This window comes from Trachymyrmex cornetzi, unplaced genomic scaffold, assembly GCF_001594075.2.
Source record: "Trachymyrmex cornetzi isolate Tcor2-1 unplaced genomic scaffold, Tcor1.1 scaffold122, whole genome shotgun sequence".
Taxonomy (NCBI): domain Eukaryota; kingdom Metazoa; phylum Arthropoda; class Insecta; order Hymenoptera; family Formicidae; genus Trachymyrmex; species Trachymyrmex cornetzi.
This window is the reverse complement of record NW_017295784.1, coordinates 167,283-181,169: the sequence shown is the minus strand read 5'-3', so window position 1 is coordinate 181,169 and position 13,887 is coordinate 167,283. Positions and strand designations below refer to the sequence as shown.

Below are 13,887 nucleotides of genomic sequence, written 5' to 3'. Positions count from 1 at the left end.
CCACTAGAATTTCGCATTTGGAAAATATCATTAAATGCTTAAAATAATGGATATTCGGGAGCGAAAATTAAGCAGTTTAGCTGACAACAGAAGAGATATATAACGGCGAAACGTATTTTTTAACTTTAATTTTTTAATTAACACGTAGTGATTTATTATTTTTCATGCATGTTTACTGCAGTATCAAATAATACAGAGCGACGAAAAAACGAGTAGGATTAACGAATCGCTGAAAATGTATAATATAAGCGATACGTCACTCACATTCGCGCGATTGCGTCAAAGCCGGTTACTGCACGGTAATTACTTCCGGATTTCACTATATTCTCACGCAAATGTTTCTACCTGCCGCATACGGTACTAAATCTGAAAGCTGAAAACATGCCATTCATTAAATCGGACAGTTTTTCGCGAAAGTAGATCTCAATGAGATTTCAAATCTTGTATATGCGCCCACCTCCCTCCTTTTCATCCTAAATGCAGAAAAAAGAAAGAAAGAAAATCTTTCAAAAGTATCAGATGACAGATTCTTTGATCAATTAAAAAAATCAACAATTTACGGATACAAGCGATTGAAAAAGGCGAATTTGTCGCGAATTGAATTTCAGAAAATATGAAAAGCTGATGAAAAACATGTTTTAGTCAATTTCAGGTGAAGTATGCCTGTGCATTAACAATTATATTATTAATTATTGAACATAATATATGAAATCACCGGAATTAGATCATTAAACTGCTTTATCTTACTTATTGATAGTGTAAAATTTTAATTTGATAAGTTATCAATTTATCAACATAAACTGACAAAGAAAACTGAGTACGTATATAGAATTATTCGGAATAGAGTCCGATTGGAATTGCTTGATTATTCCCTAGATTACTATTGAGTTTTCTAAGAAAAAAATGGAATAATTCCGGTCGGCACCCATTTCGAATAATTTCATAATACATGTCCTGGGTACCTATCATAGAAAAAGTCGGAATCGATTCCGATCGGAATTATTCAATTATTCCCTAGATTTCTATTGTGTTTTCTAGGGAAAACGGAATAATTCCGATCGGAATCCATTCCGACATATTTCATGATAGATACCCTGAACACCTATTATGGAACAAAATCGGAATGGATTCCGATCGGAATTATTCAATTATTCCCTAGATTTCTATTGTGTTTTCTGGGGAAAACAGAATAATTTTTTTTTTCCAATCGGAATCCATTCCGACTTTATTCCATGATAGGTGCCCTGAATAGCAGAATTAATTTTTCACATCAGTTTCTATTGTTTTTAACGGCAATGGATGTGCGAGCGAATTACTTCTGAATATTACCGCGTTTGTCATAAAATTTGTTCGTTTTCTTTTTTTGGATTTTTCGTCAATGTAACATATAATATAGAAGGCGGATTTGGAGCAGTCGACTTAACGCGGTGAGCTACGCAAGCTGAGTATCGTTGGCAGCCGGCACATGGTCCGCATCATGCTTTTCGAAGCCGCAGATGGTTCCTCCTGTGCGCGATTATGGTTTTTTTTGTCGTGCATGCCGCGCCCGTACAGGCGGTAAAACACGTGTACTTCTCGATCATTTTTTCATCACAAAATTGATCGGTTTACCTAAAATGTCCGTTCACGTACGCGACGGCCTGTCATTTACGCGATACAAAATGTAACGTGGCTATTTGCTCGCCACTTGCTATATCACGATTCATTATTCGTCATCGTAACTTTACCTGCTATCAATATCGTGTTATGTCAAGAAAATAATCAATCAAGACTGAACATGGACTTATCTCTACTTCAAGTTTTCTTTCTATCAACGTTATTCTCATTTTTATTTTTAACAATACATAAATTATGTCATCAATATTATCTTAGTCGTTAATAATAATAATTTTATAATGATAAAGTCTCTCCCATGTATTTTAATGTGCCTTACAGTTGATCATTAAAATATGACTGATTGAGCCATCGGTGACTTCAAAGTGACGCTAATAATAATAATACCTTACAACTAGCAAAAACAGCATTCTTTTCTAGGTATTTCAATAATAATCCCAAAGCGAAGGGTAATTGTTCGGTCGAAAGAAAAGAACCATGACATCCAAAACTAATAAATGGGAGCATTCCGATGGGACTTCAGTCGGTCTGCTACAATAACGATAGCCAGCTGTGCTATGAGCGAAAGTAAGATATTCCGGCGCGATGTAGGTAACTTGTCCATGCTTTCCATTTCAGCTATTTTCCACAATACAAATTATGCAAATGATTACATCGTAGTCTCATAAAGCAATCAAATTTCCAATTTCGTTGTTAGAGATGTTTTCCGGAATTCCTGTACTTTTAGGAATGTCAATTTCTCATTCACATTATTCGTCAGATTTACCTTCAGATTTACCTTTGTGAACTCATCTGCTTTTAAAAGGGAAGTTTTAATGAAAATAATGTTAATAATTCGTTTGTAGTAACAATAATGTTGTTTCATATTTCTCATAAAAAATAATTTGAAGAAATAATTATGCCTGATTTTAAAGTAAACCAATTTTATTGATATTAGAGTGTACATTCATCTAATATCGAGGTGTACATTTACCGAAATTAATTCTCGTATACATTTTTGCCACTTATCAGATAATTGGCGGATACCTTCGAAAAAAGACTGCGGTTTCGATTCAATGAAATCATCGATACATTTTTTCACATCTTCTGTTTGGAAGTGAGAATCCGCTAACTGATGCTGTAGCGATCGGAATAAATAATCCGACGGCGCTAGATCAGAAGAACATGCCGCATGCGGCAATATTTCCCAATCCGACGCACAGATGAATTTCTTCGTCGCTTTCGCTACATGTGGCCTCGCATTGTCATGTAAGTAGTATCACTTGCCAGTGTACGATCTTTTTTGCTCAATGGCATCACTCAGACACACCAGTTGGTCTTAATAACGTTGAGCAGTAATTGTTTCACCCGGTTTTAATAGCTCGTAGTATATCTGCCTTTGTAATCCCATTAAATACACAATAAAATTTTTTTTGCGTGAATACTGGGTAATCGCAACCTCTTTCGAGGATTCGCCAGGTCGAACTAATGATTTTCTTCTTTTCGGATTGTCGTACAACCGATTTTCGTCGCTAATCGCACCGTTTTATAAAGGAAATCTTTTCTTTTGAAACGTAAAAGCAAAGATCCAGCGCCGTATCACAGCGCTGAAAGCTAGGAGCTATTGAATTTTCATTCAATTTTTTTCAGTTTGTAAAGACAGTATTTGAGTAAAAAATTATTGAAGACCAATTTTCGGCAATTTTTAGCAATTAATATCTTGTTAACTATTGCGAAAATTGCAAAATGGTAGAGGAATTTTCTTCTCAGTTTGGTCCATTCTGCCTCTATGTGAAAAATTTATCATTATTTTTCAAACATCCTGTATATATATTTTTTGCTAAAAATTGAGCTATATACAAATCTAAAAGCAACTTCATTATAGGACGTTTAAGCTGGTTGCTAAAATGTTAAAACTTTTTGCAGTATTGATATTACCGTTTAAGCGTTCTACGTAATTATTTTGATGATCCAACAAAATGATTTTTATATCTATATCTTGTTTTTTTAGACATTTCAGCAAAACTGTTCTTTCTTTTATATACGTTAAAACATCGACAATATTCATTCTGTTGTCATTCAATAGTCAATTATGCATTGATTATTAAGAACGAGAGTCGAAATTAATAACTCTTGTTTATCATAAATGTAAATATTACTTCATATTATTAGGTTATTATACATTTCATGTGAAATTTTTTAATGAAACTGATAACTTTTATAATGAATTTATAATGCGGCAATCTTATTTAACATAAATTTTATTTTATAAAAATTTGCAAATATGACATGCTTTTCTCAATTTGTTATGTAAACGTGTTTATACTTTCATTATAAAATCTGAATTTCTGGAAAAGAGCGATGAATTCCTAGAAGACACTTTCGACTAAAATGGTACATGAAGAAGAGTTTCATGTTACAACTAGTTCAATATTATAACAGTTGTTGCGACGCGGCGACGCGACGGTGACGTGTGATCGTGTATCGTCATAAAGCAACATAACGTCATGTATATATTTATATATATTTATGTATATGTATTTACTAATCGTCTCATGTTCCATTTTCCATTGCATTTTCTGATGTCTTACACAACATTTCTATGTCTTATTTATTTCACCCCACTTGAGAAAAAATTGAAAATAACCACCAACATAGACCGCCAACAGTCATCCCAATCTTTCTTAGGTGAAAAGTTTGCTTTGGTATGTTCTTTGTCAGCAAGCCATTGAGCGGGTTGGCAATTGTTGTAGAATCCATTTTTCGTCACACATTACATATACAATCTCGTATAAAAAAAAAAGGATCCCTTTTGTCTTGTGTGAGAAGTCGATAAAAGAATTGTAAACTTCCAATCGACACGCTATATTTCTTTGCTATATTTTTTTAGTTTATGGAGAGCCCATTTGTCTAACTTTTCCATTTTCTCAATGACTCGCACGTGATGAGAAACGGTTGAGTAATGCACGTTTAGTTTTTCTACGATATCTCATACAGTTTGACGTGTATCGGCTATTCCACTGAAGTCCACGATTCATCGCTGTCAGTGACTTCTTGGGACTGATTCGCTTTCAAGGCTCATATCTTTCGATCGAAATTTTTCAAACCAACACATGTGTTACTCGTTCGTTAACTGTGTGTCTTTTGCGAACCGCATTGATATTGCATATTCAGTATGATGGAATTAGATAAGTGTTGTGTTATGTATGATATGACAGTAGGACCAATAAAAAAATCGACCCTAAATGCACGACCAATAAAAAATCAACAAAAGGTCGATTTTTTAAATACAAGCGTCATTACTTTGCGCATCTTTGAAAATACAACGCCTTGTCTATTTCTATAACCATAATATTCGACTATATTCAAATTGAACCTAATGCAGGAAAAATTACCTTTTTTTATTGATATATTTTTATTCTTTCTCTCTGCCTCTGTTTCCCCTCCTCTCTCTCTCTCTCTCTCTCTCTCTCTCTCGCGCGCGCGTGCTCACTTTCTTTCTAAAAAAAGAATCAAAACCATGCAAAACTATTGTAATACTATTATAATACGATGATAAACCGACAGCAAGCGATCGAATCGAAAGGAGCGCACTTTACGTTAAAAAGCGAATCCAGCCGCGGCCCAACAGCCGTCCCATCCTGCCTGTCATCAGGCCTGGTGGGCCCGGTGGGGCCTGGTGGGGTTCGCTAGATCCCGAAGTCTTCACCCGAGATAAAACACATTATAAACGGCCGCCCGGACGGGTATCTGGTTTCAGGGAAGCAGTGGCACGTGCGCGAACAGAGTTTGGGCCCAGGTGGTGTCGCCCGCGCTGCCGAGGAAACGCAAGAAGGAGAGGTCAACGATAGGGGATGCCACGAGGCGAGCGAGATATCAGTCGAGGAGATTAGCTTGACGGTAGCGAGGAGCAAAGTTCCCTGCAACGACAGCGGGGTCATCGGTGGCCACTCGCCGCCTTACCTCTGTCATCGTCATTATCGTAGTCATCGTCATTCACTGTCGCGTCAACGATACCACCATCGAAGGGACATCGATGACGTGGGTAGCGACGATAGCAACGATAGCAGAGACGACGATAGCGGCGATGACGAGGCCGTCGAGAACGACAAGAATGACGACGGTGACGATGACGATAACGACGAAGAGGAGGAGAACGACAAGATGTGCCTCGACCGTCTCCATCCTCGCCTTCATCAATTCTATGATCGGCGGTCTCGCGGAAGCGGCGACGTTGACGCCGAAGTCGAGGTCCATCGAACCGAGACGACTACCGTCCATCCTCTCGCACGAACCTCGCCTATCGCGACCACCGCCGTCGCTAACCCCTCTGTCGTCACTGCCATGGCGAGAGGATGTAAAATTCCGTCTTACCTCACGACTATACTACTTCTATCCTACATTCTCTTCGGTATAGCAGGTTGGTATCAGCACCCATTGTACTCGACTCGTACTGTATCGTTTAGCAGCTTAAAGGAACGAATTAAATTTTACAGAGTATCCTTAAAATTGTGTTTATACTACTCCTTATTTGCATTTATAAGCCACGTTACAATTTGGCGGTCGCTATATTATTGTGAACAATGAACAGGAGAAGAAAGAGAAACGCCCATGGAAATAGCGTGTACTTAAGGAGGATAAATTATCGTTTCGTATTACACGGTGAATCAGTCGCCCGTGTTGCGTTCTTCACCACTTGTTACGCTCGTTGCGCCACAATCTTACAATCTGTCGTTTTTCTCTCTCTCTCCCTTTTTTTCTTTTTTTTTTCTTCGTTATTTGCGGACAAGGCAGACAAAAGTGCTGCCGTACAGAATATTTCCGTGCCGAACGGAGCCTTCGCCCTCGCGACAAAGCGCTCATTTTATGCGCGACTTATGCCAGACGATACGAGCAAATGTGTGTAATGTAATAGTACTCGCGCGTCACGTTGCACCTGGTCCCGACGTAAAACCGTCGAGATAATCGACGTAGAGTATCGTTATCCGTTTCCCTGCTCCTCATGCCTCTCTCGCGTCGCGCTGCAATTACAAAGATCAACTTTTGGCGTGCGCCTGTCAAACACGCTTATCTGCCCCGCTCGCATCTGCATTCGGTCTCTATCTCTTAATGTTGCTCTTAATGTAAAGATGAAGCGACTACGACAACCGACAAATCTGAATAACTGTGATGTAACGAGATATTTTCAATCGTAAAACTCAAAGATTACTTTTAGCTGTGAAATGTTTACTACGGGTAAAGTCGAAATGATAAGAACGATAGAAAGAGAAAGAAAGAGAGAGAGATAGAGGAGCACGCGCGAGTTTCTCGTAAGGGAAAGATAAAACGCCGCGCCTGCTCGATAAACTGGAGCGTACGGAGCGTGAAACGTTGTTGGGGTATGGAAACGGCAGATTGTAAAATTACAACAGGTGACGGACAGCAGCCACGCGCGGGACAGATGCAACCATCGCCGCCTTAGCTGTACTTTGCAGCTTTGTGTACAGTCTCGCGCCTGCGAGATGCACGCGCTCTCATCCCCCTCCGCCCTCCCCCGCCTCGCTTCACCTCACCTCACCTTACTTCACCTCGCCTCGTCTCACCTCACCTCACCTCACCTCACCTCACTTCACCTCACTTCGTCTCACCTCACCTCATCTTACCTCACCTCATCTCTCTTCCTCTCTCCTCTCCTCTCCTCTCCTCTCCTCTCCTCTCCTCTCTTTCTCTCTCACCTCTCCTCTCCTCGCCTTTTCGCTAGGGTGGCCACCGTCGCCGGTGCCGCGTGCGTAGATGTTTGGAAAAAAGCGAGGGTGTGAGTAGAAGAGCGAGGAAGAAGCACGACCCTATCCATTGTGTTCAACGAACCTGGAAAAACCGACAAAATTCCTGAAGCGCCTTAGTAGCTTATCCGGTTATTCACTCGCGTACTCTCTCATCTCGATAATAGGACCAAATGCTCCTATAGGATCACCAGTCGTTAAAATTATCTCCGATATAACCGATTATCTACATGGGGTGCGAAATTTGTTTATAGTACTAATAATAGTAATGGAACAAATAAGAACTGTAAAATAATTACTTTTGAAATGAGCGAATATAAATAAAATTGTTAAACTTGAAATCTTCTCTGGTGAAACTGATTTATTGGCATACGCGAAAGAAAAAAAAAAGCGATACGCATGACGATGTAATGTAAAAGGATCTAATGATTGTTGTATGTTTTATTGACAGACGCTTGCTCGTCACGTTCAACGCCAAAACCAAGGCCGCCGACGCCAACGGACCGGCCGAATATCACATTCCACATGTACACGTGTCCACCGGATTACGCAGAGTGGTATTGTTTGAATGGCGCCACGTGTTTCACCGTAAAAATTGTCGACTCTCTCTTATACAACTGTCTGTAAGTACGAGTCTATCTTTTTTTTTTTTTTTTTTTTTTGAAATTATAGCGCGCGCCAATACCAGTAACCGTCGACTCTGACAATGAACTCGGGTGAAAATTCCATCCGCGGATTTTCCATGAGTTGAAATTTTCGCGGGCTATGGCACGACAATCGGAATCCTGGAAAATGTCTTGCCATTTATGCGAGAACACGTACGGAAGTATTGTGACTCCGCTCTCCATCAGGCGCCTTACTGTGCGACTCGGCCACGAACAATCGTGGCGGTTCCGGACGAAAGAGCCACCCAGAGGGAAAGACGGCACCATTCGCGTCGTATACCCGTTAATCTGTGACTATGCAACCTCGACACGTACGCTGAAATTCCTGTCGATTCGTGCTTGGCTGATATTTTTCCCAAACTGCCAGCATTTTTTTGCTAGCTCTCTATCCACGTTTTCTCTCGATTTTTTTCTCTTTTCCACGAATACGATAATTGAGGGAATGGGCGGAATAAAGGCACAATTCTACTTAGGCCCTTTTTCCGGCAATTAGCTTTTTTATGTAATATTGATCGTAATAGAGAAGTATTGTAACATGTAACTTCTTAAAGACATTACATAAATTCATTTAATACTGTATCCATTTGTGTATATAATAAAAAAGCAAGTTATTTTAATTTTTATTATTAACAAGATTTCATAATTAGGCCTTTATCCCGCCCATCCCCTCAATTATCGTTTAATAACGATTCGATGCATTTGCAAGATTAATGCTGGAAGCATAAGCGTCGAGCGAAGTTGAATTTAAATATCGCGAGAGGGAAAAAAAAGATCTATTGAATAATCGGATTAACATCGGAATAGCATCGAGGAGTGCAGAGCACATCGTGCTCACTCAACCTTACTATTTCCCACGGTGTTTGCTTTGTCGACCGCGATCTGCCGTTTGAATCGAATCGTTCGGCTCTCATCTCGCGCTTGTCGCGTTCAATTTGAATTAATCTAACAATCACATTTTCTGGTGAATTTTAAAGTATCGTGTACCGGATTTTGTCAAATGTAATCTAGCAATAAAAGAAACTCGTTACCCACGAACGATGACATTAATGAGGGATTGTGATATAACAATTGTTTAGATTCATATAACACTCGCGAATACTTAATAAGAACTTCTACACGATGTTAAGTAATTACAGTTGACTGTTTACAAGTACGAATGAAAATTGAATAAAAGCAAACAGAAACTTACATTGCGAGAGATATTGGTTGACAAAATCGAAATTGAGAACAAGAGAGATAATTATCGATTTTGTTTTTTTTTATTTTAGTTGTATTATTGTATGAATATGCTTCGTTTGAATTTTGTCACATACACAAAGTTAATATTGCAACGTGTTACTTATTATTAGAAAAAAATTGTGCAGATTAATTGTATTTATCGCATAAGTTTAACAATGCAACAATATTAAATTTATTTTCGGCACATTATGTTTTACTGTTATAAGGATGATACCGCAAACAAACTGGAGCATAAACATTTAGCTGCGTTAATTTTGGTTTAAAGTGCGTTTTTTCGCAAAAAATTTCTCTATCGACAAGGTTCTGGAAAATTAATTAAAATTAATGATTACACAAAGATGGAAAATTATGTACATCAAATAATTTGAAACTAAATATGTGAAAGGATATATTTTAAATATTATAGAAAAATTTGATCGTTCAATATGAGAATATTGAAGTTAAAAAGTGATATAGAATTATGTTACAGAAATTTTTTAATATGCCATCGGGATATGATAATATTTATTTACTCAAAGTACAATCTTAAATATAACACTGATATAAATATTCATAATTTTCTATTAATTTTATTAATTGTACTGTTTGGCGAAGATTAAGTTATGAATGAATACTATTTAGTAAAATTGATTATGGAAATTTTTTTAATTCCCACATAATCACACGCTTGGTAAATCATCTCAATTAACGATTCTTTTAACATCTTATAATTACGTCTAATTTAGGCTTGTAATTAAGTCCAATTAAATTTTTACTAATTGACTTTTCGATATGAATACATTTACTGATTAATTATGGCAAAAACAGTTAGAGCATTCTGTGTTATCTTCCTGTTAAGGTAAACGTCCCAGTGACCAGATATGTATCTATGTCCGGACACTTACACAAAATTTATTATTATTAATTTTTCAAATGTTTTTTTAAATATAATATTATAATTTAATTGTAATTTTTAAATATAACTAAATTATAATATTATAATAAAAAGAGCATTTCAGATTAATAATAATAAATTAGGGAGTTTTTGCATTTATTCAAATAAACAGTGAACGCTAAGGTCAGGTTTATCTTCTTATTAACAACTACTTAAGAAAAAGATAACGTGACTTTAGAGTTCACCGTATCTGGAATCACGTTATTGCAAAAACTCCCTGTTATGTGTAAGTGTCCGGACATGTCCGTTCATTTATCTTATTCAAATTACAAAAAAAAAGTATACGAACCATCCATTTGTGGTATTTCGATAACTTTAATTAATATAGTTACCTGTAATTTTTGTTTCGCAGATGCGCCCATGGATATATCGGACAAAGATGCGAGTTTAAAGATTTAGATGGTTCCTATTTACGTAAGTAGATTTGCCGTTCTCGAAAGATTTTGTTGATAACTTTGGCAATACGATGCGGAAACAGTTTTCGAAAGTACTTTGGCAGTGAAACGACAATAGAGATCAAATTTTATTGTGAATTTTTGGTTAAAAGTAAAATAATGTGTATAATACATATAAAAAAGATAAAATTAACTTAATTTATGTGAATAAAATTTGGAGTGTTCGCGGAGCGAAAATTAAATGTAAGTCCATATAACAGACAATCGATCACTCGTACATACATGTGACTGAAAATTTTCCACGTATGTCCAGGCATTTCAAACGAAAATCTAAAAGTGCGAATAAAATTCCTGGGACTACTGACGATTAAAAAAAAATAATTCGTTGAGATCGTTTACCTACGGGTTTTATTTTTTTTTTAATCGTCAGTAGTTTCAGGTTAACACCAGCATTTTTAGATTTTGGTTCCGGACGCAGGGACGATTAAAAAAAAATAATTCGTTGAGATTGATAGTTCAAGTTCAACACGTCCAAATCTATAAAGATTGACCGATTTTATACGTTTTCATCACAGGCAAATTTTGGCCCTAAACTGCCACCGTTCTTTGCTACGTATGTGATCATGAATGGTCAATGTGATCTCGAATTGCCATGCATTGCCGGTTGCGTTTTAGTGGTCAAAATTCGTCCATTCCTACCCCGTCTTGCGCAATGTTTCACCTTTCTGATCTCACTATAATTGTGACAATACACGATGATGTGCATTTTGTCTGAAACAGTGTCTACAGTAAGTATTACATAATTTTTAAACGCGTATTTCGTAAGAATTTTTCATTTTTACTATAATGTTATGATAAGTTTGTAGGATTCTTTATTCCGGGCGATTACCATATTCTGTTATGCAGTATTCTCTTTTATTTGTCGTCATTTTGACACGAAAATCACGTCGGCTTATAATCTACATTTTTATTTTTTGGTCTTTTCTGAAGAAATTACAGAGGCTGCTAAGCGTATGCCCTTGGAGGATGATACTCCTATCGAAAACAAACAGTGTATGTTAAAGGAAGTGCTTCAGCAACAAAAAGAGCAGCAGAAGCATCATGAGATCTTTTGGAGCAACAAAAGCAGCAGCAGCAACAACAGAATAGTATGTTATATTTACCTATTATAACATATTCGGTTATCTGTGGATAGCAAAAAACCGAATATCGGATACTTTCCGGATATATGGTACATCTCTAATATTTTTTTCTTTCTCTAGTATATTTATTTTTGTTTACAACATATTTATTTTTATGTACCACAGAATGGTGACGACCGCAATGATGTAGAAGGTGGCGGTGGTCAAGGTAGCAGTGGTCAAGATGGCGGTAGTCTAGGTGGCGGTGGTCGAGGTGGCGATAATCAGGGTGGCGGTTATCGTGGTGGTTATCATGGTGGTAGGTGGTAGAAGAGGAGTTGGCCAAATCTTAAGATGAAGACCGAAGCTGAACATCACGATTATTAAAAATTATTAATTTTGTGTATAAAGTAAATATACTGTTCTACAAGATATAATGCAATAAAAATGTTTTATAATGAATTGAAAATATTCTGGAAAATCTTATTAATCACATCTTAAATTATTAGCGTCTCAGATTGATTGTTTGAAAGTCCGAATATTTCGGCGCACAGTCACATCTGACAAGGAGAGACTTACAAGTATTTCACGGATTTTGATCAGCTTTTGTACGGTTATTCTGGAGCACCAAAAAATAATCCCTGTAAAGCAGTAAATTGCACCTCTGCGTATTTTTCGAGAAAATCGTGATTTTAGGTCACGACGACGGATCGCTTTCAAACCTGGAGAAATTGATAGATATTTAAAAAACGAGTAATTTTCGCTTTTTTGAATGTTAAAACGTGTGTTTTAATGGAAGTACGATTAAGTGTGGTTGTGGCATGACACCAACGTTTATTCGGTGCGCATGATGTAGAAAGACAATATGCTTTGCATGCTTCTATGACTACCATCCATCATGTGTATCATTTTGTCAAAGAGCATTGTCACTAAATAACGAGAAATAAACCATATGTGTGTACATTAAAAATTAATTTTCATTATATATATATATATATATATATATATACATATACTTACACATATATATATATATATATATATATATATATACATAAAAATTACTCGTTTTTAATAAAGGTATAGCCAATGAATTACTTCTTAATTTATATTCTATAAATATAAAAATAAATTTATGTAATACAATTTCAAAAACATACCATATTTTTTAATGTTTTTCTCATGCACTAATAATGTAATTCTCATGCACTGATAATTAATTTCCGCCTATCTACCTCAATCTTTGAAATTTCGTGAGATCTTGGTGATATTATTTCAGAAGAATCTCCTTGGTTATTAACTTCTGAGAAATTCCAATAAACGTCCTCGACCATAAATACGAAATCGAGCTTCGGAATATAATCGTGAATTAATGTTGGCACCTTTATGAAAATTTTTCTTTGTCCATTACAGGAAGTTGAAGCATTACGTTCCTAACAGTGAAGTAGGATAAACAAATTTACACGGGTTATTAGAATGTTCTTTGTACATTAACAACAGTAGAAAGGGAAGTGTATGAAAAAAATTATTGACGAATGCAATAAATTATTAATGAAATAAGTACCTTTGTTAAGAAACACCGTATTTGCACGTTACTTTCAATTTATATTGGTAAGCTTCACAATTGCATGTTATATTCATTTTAAATTAATAAGAAGCACACTTGCACGTTATTTCCATTGAAAAGTTGACAGTATCAAACCACTGTACAATTCACAATCAATGCTGCATATGCTACTGGCCTATTGCACATAGGAGTACATCTATTTCCTACATAGCGTTACATTAATAAGACGCATTATAATTACTTTTTTCGCGCTAACAATGTACACAAACAAAACAATACGTCAGCAAATCTATTTTCTGCATAGCATCGCATTAATAAGACGCAACGCAAGTCTTAGTAATACATTATTCATGTCAACATTGAATACTGGAATTAACTACTCTATGATGAAAATGAAATGAATAAAATTTTATAAACGTAATAATTTCTTTATTCACACACACACACATGCTTTGTTTTTAATTGTCCAAAATATTTCGTACATTCTTTTATATATCTTCAAAAGTATTTGATTGATTTTAGCAATTTAACAAAGTCACTGTTGTTGGTACTATTATTATTATTATTATTATTATTATTATTATTTTAAAAACTTATTTCAATAATCATTA

General features: G+C 36.1%; 1 protein-coding gene across 1 annotated transcript in view; it reads left to right on the top strand.

Moving 5' to 3' along the window:
- Nucleotides 1-13,887, top strand: part of LOC108769287 (uncharacterized) — a 36,846-nt gene that overhangs the window by 20,984 nt on the left and 1,975 nt on the right. Inside the window, exons 2-4 of the mRNA XM_018520184.1 lie at nucleotides 5,354-6,013; nucleotides 7,807-7,978; nucleotides 10,546-10,607. Coding sequence (XP_018375686.1) covers nucleotides 5,354-6,013; nucleotides 7,807-7,978; nucleotides 10,546-10,607 — 894 coding nt within the window. The remainder of the gene's footprint in view (nucleotides 1-5,353; nucleotides 6,014-7,806; nucleotides 7,979-10,545; nucleotides 10,608-13,887) is intronic.